The 22,612-nt window shown below is 37.2% G+C and overlaps 1 protein-coding gene across 17 annotated transcripts in view; it reads left to right on the top strand.

Annotated features, from left to right (window-relative positions):
• Nucleotides 1–22,612, top strand: part of PUM1 (pumilio RNA binding family member 1) — a 121,366-nt gene that overhangs the window by 4,022 nt on the left and 94,732 nt on the right. For 15 of the 17 annotated variants that reach the window (XM_065930264.1, XM_065930263.1, XM_065930262.1 and 12 more), the window contains exon 2: nucleotides 111–484. In XM_065930264.1, the coding sequence (XP_065786336.1) occupies nucleotides 122–484 (363 nt within the window). In that variant the 5' untranslated portion in view covers nucleotides 111–121. Of the gene's footprint in view, nucleotides 1–110; nucleotides 485–22,612 lie in introns of those variants that run through there. The other 2 variants (XM_065930260.1, XM_065930258.1) reach the window with 2 other exon arrangements.

Raw genomic sequence — 22,612 nt, 5'->3', positions numbered from 1 at the left:
AGATGATAGATTGCAAAATCCAAGGGGCTCCCATTTTTATCTTGGTGCATATATCAAGTTATGTTTTAAGAAATGCAAATTGTAAACATTTGTAACCTGTTTGTCCTTAGGTGTTGGTGGAATGAGCGTTGCATGTGTCTTGAAGAGAAAAGCAGTGCTTTGGCAGGACTCTTTCAGCCCCCACCTGAAACATCACCCTCAAGAACCAGCTAATCCCAACATGCCTGTTGTTTTGACATCTGGAACAGGGTCGCAAGCGCAGCCACAACCAGCTGCAAATCAGGCTCTTGCAGCTGGGACACACTCCAGCCCTGTCCCAGGATCCATAGGAGTTGCAGGCCGTTCCCAGGACGACGCTATGGTGGACTACTTCTTTCAGAGGCAGCATGGTGAGCAGCTTGGGGGAGGAGGAAGTGGTGGAGGCGGCTATAATAATAGCAAACATCGATGGCCTACTGGGGATAACATTCATGCAGAACATCAGGTAAAAAAAGTTCACTATTTCAGTTTTGAAACTCTTTTTATAATCACTGTCCACTTAGGATGTCTGCTTTCAGTGAATGTCTTTAAAAAAGCCTAAATTGCTAATGATTTCATTTGGTCTAAACTAAGCAGTCACTTGTTTTAAAGGATGATTGTTGTTATGTTGTCACTGAGTCATCTATCGTTCTGGTGGTGCTAAAGAGCAAATGACCAATTCATTAAAAAAGAAAGAAAAAGACTTAAACTTGTTCTAATGTGCACTGTTCCTTTTCTGAGTATACTTTTTAAACAAAGAATACTTTTTTCATTTTAACATAGAATCTTTTAAGATCTATTTGAGCTGTTTATAGGCTAAATACATATTTTAGAGCCGTTCCTGTGGGGTATTGGTGGCTTTTGTGTTTAAAATGTTATAGTTGAAAGCAGAAGGAAGTTGATACCAAAAAATCAGCTGCTGAAGTGAACTTTGACATGGAACTGATACATCTAATGTTTTGTGTTAGAAAGGAGTGGTTGCAGCTTTTAGGTTTTAACCATTTTTGTCCTCTTGTAAATGCTTGTTTCGTTTGGTGAATTTTAACGTGCTTGCTTTTACTAACCAAAACTATAGCTGGAATCACAGCATATTTTACTGAGAAGAGAGTTTAGCCTGATACTTGTTTCCTAACTTCTTGATAGTGATGAAGGGGTTAGAATGTTTTCATCTGGTTATTCTTTGGAACAAGGTATAGGTTGAATTTGCAAAAGTTTTATTTTGCCAATGTCTGAGTACTGACTAGCAGAAAGAATTGATGTCTTTCATGACGGGTTCTCATGCTTCTGTTCTTCAGAAATAAATTAGGCACAAGCGCACTCAGTTGTGCTTCCCCTTGACCTTTCCAGACAGCCGGTGTACCACGGTTCTTCACCGTAGTAGAGATGAGGAGGTGGAATCTTGCTAGTTAACAGATTACTGAGCATGTTGTTCGCAGGGCTTTGGTTTAGTGGAGCAGTCACCAGTATCAGTGCCACTTCATTAACATCTATTATGTGTAGGTAAGCAATACTAAGAAATATGGGGAAAAAAAAATGAGGTGTAGGAGGCTTCTTCTTGGGCACTTAGTACATTTTTTATTGTGTATATATTACTTAAGGTACTTTGTTTCCTGTTTGCTTAAATCTTGGAGGTGGAGATCAAATTTTATCCATCTCAATATCCCAGTTCCTAGATCCTAGAATTTGGCATATGATAGAGTTTCAGAAGAAAGTTATTGAATGCATGAACTCTTAATCCTATGGCTTTAAAATAAAGCTGGGGGAAAAAGGACATTGTCACAAAGATAAGGACCTTGAGTGCCAGGCTACGGTTTAATTCACTAGGCAGCAGGGTTTTCAGTGTGTATGGAGTGGTTTTTATCCAGTAGTGTTTTGGGAAGGTTGAGTTGGCAGTAAGAGATTGGAGTGGATAAGAGCTAACACTGGATTAGTACTCTGATAGCCTTGGTGTGAGCAGTGGAAGAGATGGGATAAGCATAGAATTTGGTGATTGAATTTGAAAGTTTAGGTCCCTGGGAAAATGGAGTAATAGAGGAAAAGGAATATAGAGGGGAATCTGGTTTGGGGACAAGGTAATAAGTTCCGTAGAACACGTGTTGAATTTGAGTTGTAGGTAGCTGTGTGTGTGGGGTGAAACCAAGGTAGGAGGTGGTTAATTTGGATGGTATCTGTCTAGGGAGCAAAGGTGGAATGCCTGTAATTTTTGCCTTGTTTGGTTAAACATTATTTAAAAATCATGACCATTGATTTTTAAAGTATATATTATAATTTATATTATAGATCTGTAAAATCTTGTGTTGGCTTTCCTAACGATGGACTGATGGATAAAATCTGAAAGAAGAATTAAGGTGCTTGTTTTGTACTTCTAGGTGGGCAAGTCAAATTCTGGGTCAGCCCTTGGCAGAGCTTCAAGATCTAAAATCTGGCTGTGGGGGGTAGGGAGAAACTCTAGTTGTGCTGTGCTGTGAAGACACACTCTGGACTCTAGGGCTGAGCCCTATCGTATGGAATCACGTCTGACTTTCTGACCAGTTTTATCCAGGTCAGTTAGCAAATCGGTGTTAATGTTAAATGGCCAAACCTGTTCCACACCTAGGGGGGCCTAAAGCAATGACTCAACTTGGACTTGGCATTTATCACCCGCATTTCTGTTGGTCTGGGTACGTGGTATGATGAGCAGCACTCGGGAACCGCATTAGGTAGTTGCTGTGTTGCAGTGTGGACCACCCACACATTACCTCTCTTGTAGTCATTAGAGTTCTTATAACTTGGTGGTTTTGGTGTTGACTGAGTGAGGGAAGACCATAAAGTAAAGCAGTGAGTCTCAGAGCTTAGCTGTTCTGCTACAAATACATGGCAGTAGATAGTGACCACTTGGACAAGAAGCAGTGATGAGTATAATATAATTTAAGAGTTGGAGCATAGCTCTGTTGCAGAGAATCGCTGCCCTCATGTCTGATCTGTCAGGTGGAACTGCAAAAGAAGTTGAGAATCTTATGTTTTAGGCACTGGACTAAGTATTTCCTGTATTTAATCCTCAGAACAATCTTATGAAGGAGGTAAAATCCTTTATTGAGAAGTGAGAAACTGAAGCTTAGTTCCCAGGTAGACTCTGGTTTTGAAATCAGGTGTTTGTGATCCTAATGCCCATGCTCTTTCTGTATTTCTGCCTCCCTGGGAATATTTCTAGCCCTAGAACCTAAACCAAACCAAAGTAACACATTCTAAGATCAAAGAATTACTTGGCCATAATTTATTTGAATTTTCAGAGATAAATTTGATAACAAGGAGATAAATACAAATAATGTTGGCTTTCCTCCCCACCCCCATCGGTAATGCTAAAATACTTTTTTTTTTTTTAAACTACTTTAGTATGTGTATTCCATGTAGAAATTGTAGGAGTCTGTTGAGACAGAGTGACTCAATATAAAGTGATTCTGCTGCTAGCACATTCTGCCATTCCAGTGGGTCATTACTGTTTGTGGACCTATTTCCCCTTCTTTTTTTTTTTTTTTTTTTAAGACTTTTTGCATAACAGAACAAAGTTTAAGATCAGATTGGCAGAATGCTTTCATCAGTGAGCTGGTGAAGTAAAGAATATCACAGGCTGTGATGCCAGCCAGCAGTATTGGAGGGAAGTACCAGGTATTGGGCCAGTTATTTTATTTTATATCCATTTCTCTTATTATTACTCCCATTTATGAGCAGTCACTTTTTTATACTTAATTTTTTTTAACCTTTGAAATTAAGATTTTTTTGCCTTATGTAGAAATTCTCTTAGTGTCTGGGTTCCATCTTTTTTTTTTTGGCCATGCCACTTGGCATGTGGGATCTTGGTTCCCTGAGCAGGGATCAAACCTGTCCCCTGCAGTGGGACCACACAGCCCTAACCACTGGACTGCCAAGGAATCCCCCTGAATTCCGTCTTTTAATAATGCCCTCTTTAACTTGTGTCTGAGTACATGTGACTTTTCAAAAAAATATTTAAGTTTTGTTTTCTAACTGAAACTTGATTATTTGCATGACGCCCCTTTAAATAAAAGTTTAAAAACTTACAGCTTGAGAACTTGTGTTAAGGTAATATGGAGTACTTTAAAAATCTTGCAAGCTGAGATATTTAAAATTAAATTTAGGAAGTATAATATTTTGAGGTGAAGAATGGTATTCAGATTTGTTTATATGTTTATTTAAAAAAGTTGTAGTGTGCAAACTCTTTATGTTTTTTCTATATTTGTCTTTTTTACCTTAAGAATATAAACAGTAAATATCACTTGTTTTTTTGACATTTATTTCTGATTTTTTAATTTTGGCTGCACTAGATCTTCCTTGTGGTGCATGGGCTCAGTTGCCCTACAGTATGTGGGATCGCAGTTCACCGAACTGGTATCAAACTCGCCTTCCCTGCATCGCAGGGCAGATTCTTAACCACTGGGCCACCAGGGAAGTCCCGAGTATCCCTTGTTTTAATACATAATATTATTGTATTTGGTATAGTTAGAAACTTCAGAGCCCTCATTTTTGGGTCTGATTGAGGTCTTTGGGAGGGGAGTGAGGGAAAGAAGTACCATGAATTTTTTTTTTTCTTTTTTGACCTATAAAATTTACTCATAGTAAACAAGACAGTGGATATGGATCAAGATATTATAAAATACTAAAGAGGATTCCTTGATGGTCCAGTGGTTAGGACTTGGCACTTTCAGTGTCAGGGGTCAAGGTTCAGTTCTTGGTTGGGGAACTAAGATTCTGCAAGCTGCCTGGGCATTGCCAACAAAACAAAAAATCCCATGAAAACGCATCTCACTAAGTAAATAATACTATTTAAAAATGTTGCCTACAAAAATTTGCATGCTTATTTTAATAACAAGTTTTATAACTAGATCTTTCTTTCCTGAATAGTATTAAAGGTTTCACCATTCAAAGCCCAGCCTCAAGTCTTTGACTTTTTGTAATTGTTTTATTCTCTTATTGTGAAATCTGTTTTCTGTGTAAACTGTGGTGAGATAAAGCAGGTGATGAAATAGGGAAAAAATTTTTAAGGTTGATCAATTGAACTGTGGCCTCTGTACTGGATTTTAAGGGGGCAGAGATAGGTAGAAAGCTCTGCTTTTTGAGAAAGGAAATTTAGAGGACAACTCAAGTTTTCTTGCTTTTGTTAGTAGTCTTTTGGCACTGGGATGTGTCAGTATCCACCCACAATAGATTGGCAGCTGTGGGAGATAATTCTAGACAGCCAAACAGAATTCAGTGGCTGAATCTTGTGGGAGATAATTCTAGATAGCCAGGCAGAATTCAGTGGATAAATCTTCTTGTTGACTCTGTACCAACTCCCCCCACTCTTATTTTCACTTGGTATTGCCATTTTCTAGTTGTATCCTTACATCTACCCCATTAATCTCCAGTGGCTGTGAGTTAATTCTTACACTATATAATTAATAAATACTATGTTAAATTGGGAGGGAGCCCAAGTATTTTCATACTGGGAGTCTCCTCATTACCTGCATATCCTTTTATGTTGTCCCTGTTCTTTGACTCTGTTAGACCATGTGTCTCTTGTCTTTCTGGGTAGATGGCTTAGATGCCTCAGCATTTGGGCCAGTGGCACTTAGTTAACATGCGTTAAAGTTGCTTTCATATTTTTCAGTGTTTTCTCTTTCATTGTACTCTTGGAGCCTTTTTCATTGTATTTGGAGTTCACAGAGACTTAAAATATTTTATATTTAGTCCAAAGGATCATCAGCGGGCTTTCTTTGACTGTAACTTCAAGAATTATTTTCCAGTGTTAAGGATTAGATTCCAGTGTATAAAAAGTATACATTCAGATTCCCTTCTCTAATGCCGTGTGGTACTTGATTGTATGTGCCTCCTAGGTGGCACCTTGTAGAGTTTATATCTTTGTTTTGTTTCAGAAGGTTTTTGTTGTGGAATCAGGGTGAAAAAATACGATAGGTGGTAATGAGACTTTGTTCAGTTGCTTAGTGGCGTCTGACTCTTTGTAACTCCACGGACTGCAGCACGCCAGGCCTCTGTCCTTCACTATCTCCTGGAGTTTGCTCAAACTCATGTCCATTGAGCCAATGATGCCGTCCGACCATCTCATCCTCTGTCGTCCCCTTCTCCTGCCTTCAGTCTTTCCCAGCATCAGGGTCTTTTCCAGTGATTCAGCTCTTCGAATCAGATGGCCAAAGTATTGGAGCTTCACTTTCAGCACCAGTCCTTCCAGGGTTGATTTCCTTTAAGATTGACTGGTTTGATCTCCTTGCAGTCCAGGGGCCTCTCAAGAGTCTTCCCTAGCACCATCTTGAAAGCATCAGTTAGTTGGCACTCAGCCTTCTTTATAGTCCAACTCTTATATCTGTACTTGATTAGGTATGTGAGATGTAGCAGTGGGAAAATAGGGTTATGTTAAGAAGATGAAGGAGGTAAATGTAGAATTTAGAAATACACAACAGAGTGGTGGGTTATAGAATTTGCTCTGAGTGCTCTAGTGGCCAAAGAAAAGAGGGAAATGGGATGAATCAGGAGATTCTTAGTAAGAGAAAAACAGTTACTTAGGAAGAGCTGTGTTTCAGATTTCAGTTTGGTTGTGGTTGAAGTGCTTTGTAAACCATGAAATGATATAATAATGATACTGTTTTTCATTGCACCTCTCTGTATTTGGAGAAGATACAGACATCTTTTGTGCATGTATCCATTTTCTCTTGGGCAACAGCTTTTGTTTAATACTTTGTATATAGGCTGAGCCTGAGGACAGAATTATGCTGCTGGTATTTTGCAAAGAATACTTAAATTCTAGCTCTTGCTTAGAATCTATTCACTTTTTTTTTTTTTTTTTCTATTCACTTTTGAGAAATGGCTTAACACTCATAGAGGAACATAGGACAATGCCAGTAAAGTAAGTGCTGAGGATGGAGTAAGAGGTTTTTTTTTTTTTTTTTGGCCACTTTATTAATGAAGGATATTTGCTTTACAGAAATAAATTTTGTGGTTTTCTGTCATACATCAACAAGCATCAGCGATAGGTACACCCATGTTCCCTCCCTCCCAGGATAAGAGTTTTTGTTGTTGTTGAGGGATATCTGACCCCTTCTTTCCTAATTTTCACATTCACTTTCTGTATCTTCGAGATGTAGGTAAAGAGCTGTAAGTGGGAGTGTGGGTTCAGCTTAGTAGAAGGCCTCTACCTTTTTGCTCCCTACTGTGAATGTTGTGAGAAGTGGTGGTCAGTGATTGGCAACAGGATGGGTGAATTTAATATTTGGGAATTTGATTGAAGAACTTAGGCTGAAGGGTATACATGGCATTGGTGATAAAATCTGAAGTTGAAGAGAAATGTTCATATTTTTTTCTGTAATATTTTTTGAGAATTGTTTTTCAGTTGCCATATTTAATAATTTCAGAAGATTCAGTAGATGTAAAGTTGTGTTTTTTTTTTTTTTGTTCAGTAAGTGTTCTTTTATGGTTAAAATATCTTAGTGTTTTTGAAAATCACATTAGGGAAACTTTTAGATTTGTGGAATTTGGGGGCCCTAACAATTTTTTATAATTGCTTTATTGGTATATAATTCATCCATTTAAACTGTGCAGTTCAGTCGTTTTTAGTATATTCACAGAGTTGTGCAGCCATCACCACAGTCAGTTTTAGAACATTTTCATTATCCCTCACAGTCTGTACCAGTAGCAGTCACTCTAGCCTTAAGCACCCACCAGTCTACTTTCTGTGTCTATGCATTTGTCTCTTCTGGACATTTCATATAGTAAATGGAGTCATCCGATATGTGGTCCTTTGTGACTGGCTTAGCGTAATTTAGCACTTAACATAATTTTTAAGTGATTTTTTTTTCTTAAATTTTTCTGTGGCTGCTCTGTGTGGCACTCAGGATCTTAGTTCCCTGACCAAGGTTTGAACCTGTGCCCCTTGCATTGGGAGTGCAGAGCCTTAACCACTGGACTGCCAGCATAGTGTTTTAAAGGTTCATCTATCTTGTAGCATGGATCAGTACCTCACTCCTTTTTACTGCTGAATAATAGTCTGTTATATAATAGATATATACCATATTTGTTTATCCATTTATCAGTTGACAGACCTTTGGGCTTCTACGTTTTGGCTATTAGGAACAGTCCTGCTTGTAACATTCGTGTATAAGTTTCGTTCGATATATGCTTTCAGTTCTTTTGGGTACCTAATAATTTTTAAAGGCACATAAGTCTAATATTCAGACAAAAGTATTGAAAGTGTCTTCACTGATGTCAGTGCTTTTTAGAAATAGAGTTTGGAGGTTAGTTTATCTACAACTTTATACCATGAATTTGGAATTTTTCCAAGTGAAAAGTTTTACTGGAGTTAACGACAACTTTCTTCTTTATCTGTGAAGAAAGTATTTTCAGGTTAACAGCATAAATAAATTTGTTTATAACCCTGGAAAGCGGAATGCTTAAATTAGAAAGAGCAGGTGTTTTTAGGGAGCTCTCCTCTCTAGATGTCATTAATATACAGTTAATTGATCTGCTAATGACAAATAATTTTTCTTTATTAAAGTTACCCTAAGGTCTTTTAATAAGGGAATGGTTCATTAATTTAATTCTGGTTGTTGTATGTGTTTAAAAGCATTATATCTGTTGTTAATTTAAAAAATGTTCTTTATAATTTGCTAAGAATTTATTGATTCAGATTGTTCCTTTTTTCACAATTGGACACATTAGGAAGATACTGCTTATACAGGTCAGAAGCCTTATAGTAAAGTACAACACAGTGAAATTAATATATCGTTCTTTCTCCAGAGAATGAAGGGGAGGAAGGAAGGGAGGAAGGAATTGTTGGTATCTATATTGAAATGAGTGTTAAGATGGGGCTGTTGGGTGTTTGGGTGACAAAAACAAACCAGGTGAGAATAATTTTATAGTAGATATGGTTCCTTCACTTACTAACTTATTATCAAGAAAATAGACCTTAAGCTGTATATATCCATTAAGAGTGACATACGTGGAAAAAGGACTGGGAGGACATATGGGAAAATACTAATTTTATTTATGTGTGTGGGGAGATTATAGGTAATTTGGTTTCGTCTTGTACATTTTTAATTTTCACAAAATTTCAAACTGAATTTTTTTGTTTTGGCCTTGCTTTGTGGATTGTAGGATTTTAGTTACCCAACCAAGGATTGAACCTAGGCCCACAGCTGTAAAAGTGCCTAGTCCTAACCACTGGGCTGCCAGGGAACTTAGACCCTGAAATTTTTATGTTAAAAAGAGAAAAAGGACAAATTTCAAACCTTGTGTTAAGAGTTTGGTTTATCATACTGACTGAAAGCCGAATTGGTGAATTGATACATTTCCAGTGGAATTTTGGTGTTGGAAAAGATCTTAGAAACCATTTAACTTTTTTCCCCCCATCAGTGCGGTGGTTTCCTTTACATTCATTATCTCTTTTAATTAAAAAGAATGTTAGTGAGTGTGCTGTGCTGAGGTTGTTCGGATAGATTGAGTGTATCCAGTGAGATTTAGAGGTATTTTTATTTTGGTATTTAGTATCTTTCTATACCTATAAGTTTTATTGACATGTCTGCATATGCTGTGTGCCAGAACCATTCTAGTCTTTTTACATATGGTGTGAAGATCCTGTAAATCTGTATCATTTTTTATTATTTCTGTTTTATGGATGAGGAAATTCAGGGTCAGAAAAATGAGATGCGCTATTTTAAGGTCTCATAGAAGACATATATTTAAGGTGATTAGCTTGTGCTCTTTCCACTAGATCAATCTGTTTGGAGACTCTACTGTTGTGCATCATGGATTGAGTAGTCAGCTTATCCTTCTCTCTCACACACACACACACACATGCGCACACACCTTTTTTACACATTTTCACACATTTTAAGCCCTACTTGTTGCTCACATAATTTAGGGACACCAGTACATATTTAGTTTGCATGTTTAATTATAGGAGCCCAGTACTTGATGCATAATAGGTGCTCAGTGGGCTTCTCTGATAGCTCTGTTGGTAAAGAATCTGCTTGCAATGCAGGAGACCCCAGTTTGATTCCTGGGTCTGAAAGATCCCCGGAGAAGGGAAAGGCTACACACTCCAGTATTCTGACCTGGAGAATTCCATGGACTGTGCAGTCCATGGGGTCTCAAAGAGTCAGATGGGACTGTGCGACTTTCACTTTTCACTTCAGATGCTCAGTGAATGACCTGTTCAAACAGGTGACGTTCAAAACTGAACTCAAGTGATTTCATTCCCTGTATCTTGTTTCTGTGTTCTCTGTTACAGGCAACCCAAGAACCTTAGATTCTTGTCTCCTGCCTCAGACAATTCCAAGGTTATATTCATATTGCTGTGTTTGATCTGCTCATATTTCTTGCCTGAACATATAATAGTAGTCTTCTAACTGGTTTTCTGTACCCTTCTCCCTTTTTTCTTCCTTCTGGGTATTTTCTTTGCTGCTGCCAAATTGTTATTTCAAAAGACACAAATCTGCTTTTGTCTCTTCCTTGCCAGGACTTCCCAGGTGGTGCTAGTGGTAAAGAACCCATTTGCTAATCCAGGAGACTTGGAGTTGATCCCTGGGTTGGAAAGATACCCTGGAGGAGAGCACGGCAACCCACTCCAGTGTTCTTGCCTTGAGAATCCTATGGACAGAGGAGCCTGGCGGGCTACAATCCATGGGGTGGCAAAGAGTCAGACATGATTGAAGTGACTCAGCAGGCATGCATGCTTCCTCACTTAAATTTTGTTTTTGGCTTTTCCAGTTGCCTTTAGGCTAATTAACTTTCAATCTTCTCAGGATAGCACAGTGTACACTCTTTGTGTTTTGAGCTAAATTTACCTCTCCAGGCTTTATTGGCACTCCAACTTTACTGAAGTACTATAACTTTCTGAACATACATGCTATGCTATTTTTATAGTTTGTGCAATTGCTTAACATAGTTGTGCTATTTTTATTGATGTGGTTTTCTCTGCTTGGAGTCCCCTTCCTTCCTCATCCACCTAGCCCCTTGTCTCATCTTCAACTAAAGTATTTTTATCTCTGATAAACCTTCCTCTTATCTCTTTCCTTATAGGTTGTGTCCCCTTTTGGTGCTGTCATCATTTGGTACACGTCTTACTAAAGCATTCAGCTCCAAATATTCAATTGGAGTTGAATATTTACTTTTTCCTTCACCATTGGGTGCTAGTAATCTGTTTCAGAACAGACGCTTGGGCTTAAGTCCAAACCCACTGAATCAAAATATCCAGTGATGAGATGGAGTTTATATATTTTTAAAAAAGCACTCCCTGGTTATCTTTATGTACAGCTTGGTTAAGAACCTCTGTGATGGTTCTTCTTGAAGAATCTTTCAGCCTTATATCTCCAGCCCCTGGCAAATAGCATGTATCTCATAAATGATGAGTAAATACATTATGTCATCAGGGCTTATTGAAGAGACTTAGACTGACGAGAGTTTTATTTTGAAGAGTATTATGATACCATTTTGAATTGATAAGGTGTAAGGTGTAACAGAATGCAGGGTCTTGAATACTTGAGAGGCTTTTTGGCATGAAGCTAAGGAGTCAGTAAGCATTTATTGCAGAGTTGCATTAAAGAGCTCTTAAAGTAATTCCTATCAACTCTGGTTTTATGCTTTTTGGGGAGGAGTGGAGAGGGGGTTTTTAAAACCACATCAGAGCTAGGCAAACAGGAGGCTGTAGAAACAAATTTTACTTTGCTTAATTTGTTAAACACTGAAACTTTTTGTTCACAGTCAACATTACATATTGGGAAATGGTGCCATACTGTTTCAACCTAGTATATTTTCAAAGTTCATTCATGCTCTCATAAGTGAATATTATCTATTATTGTTTAAGGATAGTATCTTTATGAAGATAGAATGAAGGTTGTAATTTATCCCTCTATTGTCAGTGGTTAACTACTCAACACTTTCTGTTGTTATTTAGTTGCTAATTCATGTCCAATTCTTTTATGACCCCATAGACTATAACTGTAGCTCTGCCAGGGTCCTCTGTTTATAGGATTTCCTAGGCAAGAACACTGGAGTGGGTTGCCATTTTCTTCTCAAGGGGATCAGGTTGGAACCTGTATCTCCTGCATTGGCGGGTGGATTCTTTTTCACTGAGCCACCAGGGAAGCTAGTGACTCATTTTTCTTGTTTGAAGCTTTTTAAGTTGCTGTTTGGGTTTTTAAGGTTTCTATTGGCAAATTAAGTATAAAGTGCAGTGTCAATATTAAATTGTGAATTATTTTTTATGTTTTGGGTTTAGATTTTGTTCCAAAGTAGAATAGCTTTATTGAGATATAATTCACATACCATACAGTTAACCCATTTAAAATGTAGTAATCAGTGGTTTTCAGTATATTCAGAGTTGTACAACCGTCACTACATTCAAAGTGAATGTTTTCATCACCCACAAAAGAAAACCTGTGCCTTTATTACCAGTCACTTACCACCTTCCTCACCCACATACCTAGGCAATCACTAATCTACTTTGTCTAAAATGAAAACTTTTTTGATAGTACATGTTTGTTTTAAAAAATGTCAATGATCTGTTTTTCAGAGTTAACTACTTTTAACAGTTTGGTTATTTCCTTCCAAACTGTTTCTGCACGTATATAAACAGATACGTGGATGCATTGTAGTTTTAAACCAAATGGGGTCAGTTGCACTCTCTAAATATATTATATTCTTTTGTGTGTCCAGGCACGCACATACTACATGATAGTCTTTTCCCCCTTTAATACAGTTGTAGTCATCCTTTCAGGTCAGTAAATACCTCTACTTCTTTTTTAAGGGTCCCAAAGAGTCAAGACACGACTGTGCTCAAGAATACTGGAGTGGGTTGCCATTTCCTTCTCCAGAGTATCTTCTTGGCCCAGGGATTGAACCCCTGTCTCTTGTATTTCCTGAATTGGCAGGTGGATTCTTTACTTCTGTGTGTATTGAAGTATAGTAATTTGACTGTTTTATCCCAGTTTCGATTTTAGGTTGTTTTTAAACTTTTGACATTCTAAATAATGCTGTAGTAAACAATACTGCAGTTATATTTTTGTATTCCGGAGTCACTTCTTTAGAGTATATTCAAAGATGGGAAAGTAACAGAAGAATGTATTTAATATTTTGATACATATTTCTACATTGTTTTCCAGATAGACTGTAGCAATTTAAAATTTAGTGAATACATTATGAGTCTTTTTTTTTTGGTAGTAATTTATTAAATTTATAAAAACTATTTTTATGTCTTTTAACTATGTTTTGGGACTTCCCTGGTGGCTCAGACAGAAAAAAATCTGCCTGCAATGCAGACTTGGATTCGATCCCTGGGTTGGGAAAGTCTCCCGGAGAAGGAAATGGCAACTCACTCCAGTATTCTCTCCTGTAGAATTCCATGGACAGGGGAGCCTGGTGGGCTACAGTCCATGGGGTTGCAAAGAATAGGATATGACTGAGCAACTAACACTTAACTGTGTTTATTGTCCTTTATGATTTCATTATCTGTATGCTCTTAGATCATCCCTCACCTAATCTCCTGTGTTTTTTGTAATATTTTAGTAGTTATAGTTTTATATTTTCATCTTTAATTAATCTGGAATTTCTGTGCATTGTGTAGGCAGGAATTAGTGATGTAATTTTACTTTCCTCAAATTGTTAATTACTAATTCTAGCACTATTTATTGCTTTGAAAGACCTCCTTTATAATAAATTCTCTTCCCATATATGCATCTGTTTTGATTCATTTGTTTTACTGATATGTTTATTATTACTGTAGGGCTAGTTTTTATTTTTTTTAAAAAAATCTTTATTGAGGTATAACTGACATAAAATGCACACATTTAAAATGTATAATTTGTGTAATTTGTTAAGTTTTGAAATGTCAAAGTATTCAGCTGTGAAACCTTCACGACAGTTAAGATAATGACTGTTCCCATCTTCTCCAAAAGTTTTGTTGGCCCTTTGTAGTTCATCTCAGCAGCTACCAATGATCTGCTTTTTGCTTAAGTCTAGGCTTCTATTTGTTGTATTTTAGTGGCATTTGGAATGACATTAAAGCAATTTTTGCTATTTCTAGAATCACCCTCATATCCCATCCCCCAGAGTTTTGACTTGCACTTCCATTTGCTTGAGTGCTTCTGTCTCTGATGTCTGTGAAGGTTACTCATATACCTTCTTCCAGTCCTTTGTTTAAGTTACCTTTTCAGTGAAGCTTTTTGTGAACATTATTTAAATTGTAACTGTCTCCCTTCCCTGCTTTCATTTTCTCAATAGCCTTAATCCCCCATTTTGTAATTTGTTATCCCTACTTTCCAAAGTGTTTACAGTGAGGATTTACTGTTTTTATAGTTCAAAATTTCCTAAAAGCCATCATTTTTAGTATAGGAAACAAAACACATGGTCTGATTTTTTTAAAATCCCATTTCAAATGTTACTCTAAGGCACACAGTCTCCAAATTTAAACCTAATAAATTTGTTACACCTAAAGTCCCTCTCAACTCTGAGAGGAAAAACTTCCATGGTTCATGATCTCACAGTAATGCAAATTACAGGGTAAGAAACTACAGGTAGTAGTTGTTCTGGAAAAGGAGCAGATGAAGGTTTACTATTTGTATAATATTAGGAAGAGTTCTGTAAACAAATGAACCATACAAAATACATACCGGTGTGTGTATTAAAAAGATTATTAAGTTCTGTCTCCTCATTTGTATTCTGTCTCTTGGCTGAGAGTCACTGATATTTTCATTAGTATATCTTACTTTTTTTTTTATCCAGAGGAGGTAGAAGTCTATTAAAATATTTTCTCCCACAGACACAGTTTTGGATTTATGTATTATGTTTTCCCTTAGGATCATGAAGTCCAGAGTGAGCTGTTTGATGTGCTTGGTAGCTGCCCTCTTTAATTATGTTGCTGTGATGTATTTGGATAGACTTACTCATTGAGAATTCCTATTCCCTTACATGCTACAAACAATAGAATGATGAAACACAGGAGGAGTGAGGGTTAGCGACAAGACTGCTCAGTGGAGAAAGACGTTTACTAGGCTCCCTGGCTGAAGACCTTTTAGATAGGGAGCTCTTATTTCCTGTGCCAGCTATTTGTATTGTAACAATAATAATGAACTGTTCAAACTTGAGAAACTGATTCTCTGAGAAATGTTTGATTAATAATATAGAATGCCTTTGTTATCACACTAGAGTTTATTCCCCTTACATCTAAATATATGAGCCAACTTTGCAGATATGTTAAAACGAGTCATTTCTTTTGGTGATGATTGTAATTTTGTTTCTCAGTATTATAAGTGAACTAAGTACTCTTTCCATGGCCTAATTTCATTCTCTGTATCCTAATGAACAGTGATTTAAAAATCAAAAATTTCCCGTCCCATTAAAAAGAATGACTTGTAGGTATTTTTGAGTTCTAAAAATCAATCAATGCTTATTGTAAATATTTCAGAAAGTATAGTTACAAAATCATAAAAATAAAAACCCCCAAGTAACAAACCAAAAACCAACCAACCCTCATCTGTAATTCAGCCCTAAGAATCTTTTATAATATGTCCATCTAATTTTTTTACTCAAAACCTAAAAAATGTTAATCATTTCTTTTGTCTAATAACAAGAATAATTGTTTCTTTTAAAAAATTTTTACTTGTTTGGCTGCGTCAGGTCTTCATTTTGGCATGCAGAGTCAGTAGTGCCAGCACCTGGGCTTAGTTGCTCCACAGTAGGATCTTAGCCCTTGATCAGGGATCAAATCTGATTCTCCAAGGTGGATTCTTAACCACTGGACCACCAAGGAAGCCCCTTATTGTCTGTTTCTTTTTGGGTGCACTGGGTCTTTGTTGAGGTGCACAGGCTTCTCATTTCGATGACTTCTCTTGTTGCAGGTCTTGGGCTTTAGAGCTTGAAGGCTTTAGTAGTTGTGGCTCTCTAGTTCTAGGGCATGGGCTCAGTACTTGTGCGTGGGCTTAGTTGCTCTGTGGCATGTGGAATATCCCTGAACTAGGGATTGAACCCATGTCCCCTGCATTGGCAATCAGATTTTAACCACTGGATCACCAGGGAAGTCCCATCGTTGGGTTAATTCTGCTTGGGACTCTGAACTTCCTAGATTTGGTTAACTGTTTCCCTTCCCATGTTAGGGAAGGTTTCAGCTATTCTCTCTTCAAATATTTTCTTGGGTCCTTTCTCTCCTCTGGGATCCCTAAAATGAAAATGTTAGTGCATTTAATGTTGTCCCAGAGTTCTCTTAGGCTGTCTTCATTTCTTTTCCTTTGATCCATTCCACATCAGTGATTTCCATTATTCTGTCTTACCGGTCATTTATCCACTCTTCTGCCTCAGTTATTCATTATTGATTCCTCCTAGTGTATTTTTCATTTTAGTTATTGTATTGTTCATCTCTGTTTGTTCTTTAGTTCTTCTAGGTCCTTGGTAAACTTCTTGCATCTTCTCCATTCTTTTTCCAAGATCCTGGATTATCTTCACTATCATTATTCTGAAATTCTTTTTCTGGTATGTTGCCTATCTCTATTTAGCTGTTTTTCTGGGGCTTTATCTTGCTCCTTCATCTGGGACATGATCCTCTGCCTTTTCATGTTAACTTTTTATGATTCTGGTTTTCATTTCCAAGGCTGCAGAGTTGTAGTTCTTCTTCTGTTGTCTCCCTGGAGCCTCTTCATAGTCAGCTTGTACTTCCATTCCCAGCAACTGTTTTCTGTCCCTGTGGTTTTGCCTTTTCCACAGTGTCATACATGTACTGTAAATGTATGTAGCGCTTGAATCTGGTTTCTTTCACTTAAAAAAAAAAAAAAAAAAAGAAAGTTGCTCAGTTGTGTCTGACTCTTGTGACCCTGTGGACTACACAGTCCATGAAATTCTCCAGGCCAGAATACTGGAGAGGGTAACCATTCCTTTGTCCAGGGGATCTTCCCAACCCAGAGATTGAATCCAGGTCTCCTGCATTGCAGGTGGATTCTTTACCAGCTGAATCACCAGGGAAGCCCAAGTAAATATTCTTTCACTTAGCATACTACATTTGAGAACCTGTGTTGTGTTTAACAATAAATGGAGCCTTTTAACTAGTAGTGTACCATTAAATAGGCTTCCATGGTGACTCAGTGGTAAAGAATCCACTTGCTCATGCAGGAGACGTGGGTTCCCCTGGGTTGGGAAGATCCCCTGCAGAAGGAAATCGCAACTCACTCCAGTATTCTTGTCTGGGAAACCCCAGGGACAGAGGAGCTGAGCGGGGTACAATTCATGAGGTTGCAAAAGTTGGACATGCTTTAGTGACTGAAACAACAACAAACAACAATATCATTAAATAGTTATATGGCAGTTTTATCCATTTTATGTGCTCGGTTGACTGGAGTGCTTGGTATGGTAATTGCTTGAAAGATGGCATGTGGGTGGTATATTTTATTACCTCTTTTGTATATTGTATTCCTGTAGCCTTTATGAAAGACAAATTGTGTCAAGACATAAAATCTTTGGACTGTAGATAGTAGATCTTATTGACTTTGGCAGGTAGTGTTTTAGAGAACCAAGAGTTAATTCTGTTCCCCCCCTGCTGTGATACTTATAGAATTCTCCAACTTTAGGATAGTTTGGTCAGGATAGGATTTTTGTGTACTCTGTGGGCGAGACATTTTGATTTGCATAGTTCTATAGCTTGAGGAAGGTTTCTTTGGTTATATGTTTGATTATTTTAGATTTTTCCTTGGGAATTATTTTAAGTTGGTTCTTCATTATTTCTTCATAGCAGTCATCTTTTTTTAATTTAATAAAATTTTGACTTAGTTATTTGTTGATTCCTGTAGTTGTTAAGAAATAATACAGAGAGATCGTTTGTATACTTTTTTCTGTTTCCCCTAGTGGTAACATTTTACTGTATAACCTTTGCAGGTAACATTGTGTACACACTAGTTTATTGACATTGATAAAATCCATCCAGTCCCAGTCACATTTCTCCAGGGTTACTTGTACTCATTTGGGTGCATGTGTATGTGTATGTATGAAGTTCTATATAATTTTGCGATCTGCTGGGTTCATGTACTTACCACCACAAAGTACTAAGTAGCTCTTAAACAAGGAACCCTTGAGTAGCCCTTTTTAAATACACTCACCTTCTCTTTGCCAGGGGTGTAGGGGCCTCCCCCCAGCCACTATGTATTCAGTCTTCCATTTCCACAATTTTGTCATTTCAAAAACGTCATAGAAATGGAGAGTCATACTACATACAGCCTCTGAGGGCTAACCTTCATCGCTCTGCATGCTCTTCTGGAGCCTCATCCGGGGTGTTGCCTGCAGTAGACCGTCCCTGTTTATTGCTGCATAGTGTGTGTGGTGTAGATGCACTTTAGATGTAGTTTCTTAACCTGTTGAAAGACATGAGGGTTGATTCCATTTTTTAATTATTATAAATAAAGCTGTGAACATTCATGTACAAATTTTTGTGTGAACATCAGAATGAAGTCCAGTTGCTGGGTAATACGGTAGTTCCATGTTTAGTCTTTTAAGAAGCTTCCAAGTTGTTTTCTAGACTAGTAATGTTGGAATAATCCAATTTTTCTGTACCCTCCTAGCATTTGGTGGTATTACTGGTTTTTATTTTAGCCATTCTGATACATATGTAATGATCTTTCATTGTGATTTTAATCTGTTATTTACCTGATGACTAATGGTGTTCAATATATTTTCATGTGAGCAGCTATCTTTACTTTTTAATGTGATGTTTAATTCTTAGTTTTATATGATCTTAATTTTTAAGAAAAGTACTAAGTTCTGATTGCTAGTTTCTGTATGTTCCCTTTATCCAATAACATTTGTGGAAGTTCCATTTATAAATTTGATCTTTGTTTAGTTTGTGGACCATTTTAACTTAGCACACATTACTTGTAAACATAAAAGGAATGACTTATTTTTAAACCAAATTTGGCAAACTATAGCCTCTGCCAAATCTAGCTTGCTGCCTTTGAGCTAACAGTGGTTTTTACATTTTCAAGTTTGTAGTTGAAAGTAAAAGGGCTTTCCAGGTGGCGCTGATGGTAAAGAACCTGCTGCTAATGCAGGAGACATAAGAGATACGGATTCGATCCCTTGGTCGAAAGATCCTCTGGAGGAGGGTATGGCAACCCACTTGAGTGTTCTTGCTTGGAGAATCTGATGGACAGAGGAGCCTGGCAGGTTGCATTCAGGGTTGCACAGAGTCGGACACGACTGAAGCAACGTAGCATGCGTGCTGAAAAACAATATATGACAGAGACGCTGTGTAGGCTGCACAGAGTTGCACAGAGTCGGACACGACTGAAGCAACGTAGCATGCGTGCTGAAAAACAATATATGACAGAGACGCTGTGTAGGCTGCGGTGTTACGTGCTCAGGTGCCTATTTGTGTCCAACTCTTTGCAGCCTTTGTGATTGTAGCCTGGCAGGCTCCTCTATTCATGGAGGAGGAGATCCTCCATGGGATTTTTCAGGCAAGAAATACTGGAGTGGGTTGCCATTTCCTTCTCAAGGGAATTGTCCAGACCCAGGGATCTAACCTTGTGTCTCTTGTGTGTCCTGCATTGCAGATGGATTCTTTACTGCTGAGCCATTGGGGAAACCATATAGCCCAGAAAGCCTGTATTATTTATTTCTTGATCTGTTATAGAAAGTGTTTGCCATCTCCTATTTTTTAATAACAGTGTTACTGTTATAAGATATTCACATATCATAAAATTTACCCTTGAACTTACAGTTTGGTGGATTTTAGTATGTTTACAGTACTAAGCAACCATCATGCTTCTAACACTGGAACACTTAGCACTCCCAAAAGAACCCCTGTACTCATTAGTAGGCATTGTCTATTTCCCCCTTTCCTAAGTCCCTGGCAAGCACAAACCTATTCTTGTCTCGTTTATTATGGATATTTCCTGTTAGTGAGATCACATAATATGTGGCCTTTCGTGTCCGGCTTCTTTCATTTAGCATATTTTTAAGGTTCATGGATGTTGTATCATGTGTCATTACTTGATTCTCTTCCTTTTTCTTCTTGCTGTGTGACCATGGTTTGTGGGGTCTTAGTCTCCCCCAGGGATGGAGCTTGCGCCCACTGCGACGGAAACGTGGAGGCCTGACCACTGAGCGGCCAGCAGATCCTCTGTCCTCTGTTGCTTTTTTATGGCTGAATAATACTCCTTTGTACAATGTATATTATTTTTGTTTATACACTAATCAGTCGATGGACGGTTGATGGTTTTTTTCTTCTTCAATTATCTTCTATTTGAATCTGTGTCTTTTTCCTCCAGATTGAATTCTTCTCAGTTTTGTTTGCATCGTTAATTATTCGGCTTCTACTCTTTTCTGCTTTGTGAATGTTAATTTTGGCTATGAATTTTTGTCTATATACCTGTTATTTATTTATTTATTTTTTAATATTATTTTATTAGTTGGAGGCCAATCACTTCACAACATTTCAGTGGGTTTTGTCATACATATACCTGTTATTTATTCTCTCCTTCAATAGGTAGATCATTTTTAGTCCTCTCTTTTATATCTTGCGATTTCCTTTCCTTGGTTAAGTAGTTTTTCCCCTCTCTTTTATATCTTGAGATTTCCTTTCCTTCGTTAAGTAGTTCTTTCCCCGGGAGTCCCATGACTCCTTGTCTCTTTTCGATTATCCTTGTATTAACAAAGAGGAATCCTTGAGTTTTAGCCAGAGATGGGCTGTATGGGTTGTTACATGTTCAGATTTTGAGCTGGGTGACAGGGTAATCTAGTCATCTTTTTCCATTTTTGGGTTTCCAGCAGGCTTTCATCTAGTGCAACTTCGTTGCCTAAATAGTTGGAGTATCCCCAAAACATTTTGATCGCTAACAGGACACTGGTTCAGAGTCAGACTCTGGAATCAGCTTGTCTGTCTAACTCTGGAAAAGTTATTTAACCTTTTTCTGCCTCAGTTTCCTTCTGTATTAAAAAAGTGAGTAATGGGGGATAATTAGGAATTATTTCATAGTTTGAGAATGAAAGCACTTTGCTACCCAGTACACAGTCAATAAATACTAGCTGTGATAACAGTTATTTTGTATGGCATAGAAGGAGAATCCTTCTTTGTAGAAACAGCTTCTTAGTATACCATAACCTTTTTTTTTACTGAGTATTGTTAAAAATAAGGGCACAACGAGCACCTTTGCTCTGCTTATTTTTTCCTCTCATTTCTTTTAGTTATTTAAGATGTTTCTAGAAGAGGATTATTAGTTTGAAAGATACTAATATAAAAGACTTCATGAATGTTAAGTTTATTTTCAGAAGATTCTTTCTGAGTCGTTTCATTGGCATTATAGAAAATGCAGAAACTACTGAAGAAGTTACAAATTAACATTTGAATATATTACTTTCTTATTTTGTGCGTGTCTCTATGGAAATACATACTCTTTTTATATATACAGATTTGTAGCCTATTATAGAATCTTTACACATAAACATATTCTCTTCTGAGAATTTCACAACTGTTTTAAGTAGCTGCATAAAATTCTGTAAATGAATATCTGCGGAATTTAATAATTCCTGCTGTATGTAAACTTTTTTTAAACCACTTTTCCCAACACAAAGCCATGTTGAAGGCTCTTTGTTAACTTTGCCCATATTTCTGGTTATTTGCTTCAGATGAATTTCTAGAAGTAGAACTACTGGATCAAAGGGCATGAACATTTATAAAACCTGATGCATATTGTTAAATTTCTTTCTTTTGGAAGTCAGCTGTATACCATTCAGATAGATCACTATGGATAGTAGTTTCCAGACACGCAGAGATTAAAGATTTATCACTGTCTTTAGTTTTATACTTTTTAGATTAGGTTCTTTCATCATATTAATTAGTTTCTCTCTTTAATTAAAGTGGCCTGCTCTCATTACTGATTTCAACTTGATTATGATTGGTAAAATTAAGAAAAAGAACCAGAAATTGTGAGGTTTTTACATTTAAAGGTCACTAGTATCATAGGGTTCATTAACTGCTTCTGAAATATTTATTCTTTTCAATTTGTAAATCATTTTATGTTTAGGAAGTGCTGATATTTACATGAGGGGTATATATTATGGTAGTATGGTAGCAAATCAGTTTTGATAACTTTGATTTGATAAACGAGTAGTTTATCTTTTTGGTTGCTTAACCATCCAATCTGAATGTCATCAACACATTAGATGATCTGTAACTTCAATGGTATTTAATTGCCCAAGGTAGTAGCAGTTTTTAAATGATAAATAGTAATAAAAAACCTGAACTTTGACCTAATTCTGGCTGCTGTGGTGATTTCATTCCTTCCCTACCCTGCTGTGTATCATGGAAGAGACTATAAAAATAGTGTAGTAATCAGTTTCTGGAACAGCAGTTGTTTAAGCCAGGTGTTCTGGGCCCTTTGTGCTTGTCTTTAATGAGACACGATAGAAGTGGTAGTAAAAGAGTTAGAGATCTGAATTTGAATTCCACTTTTGATCTTTCTGCTCTGTGACTTGGGACAGATTACACCTCATCTACAAACTGGAATAATTTTGCAGTCCAGTGCCTTGAAAACTCAGTAAATATACTGGTATTCAGTGTTGTTATTGACAGTGAATAAAT

This window comes from Muntiacus reevesi, chromosome 3, assembly GCF_963930625.1.
Source record: "Muntiacus reevesi chromosome 3, mMunRee1.1, whole genome shotgun sequence".
NCBI classification, from domain to species: Eukaryota; Metazoa; Chordata; class Mammalia; order Artiodactyla; family Cervidae; genus Muntiacus; species Muntiacus reevesi.
The sequence above is the reverse complement of the archived record's forward strand: the minus strand, read 5'-3'. Positions and strand labels throughout refer to the sequence as shown.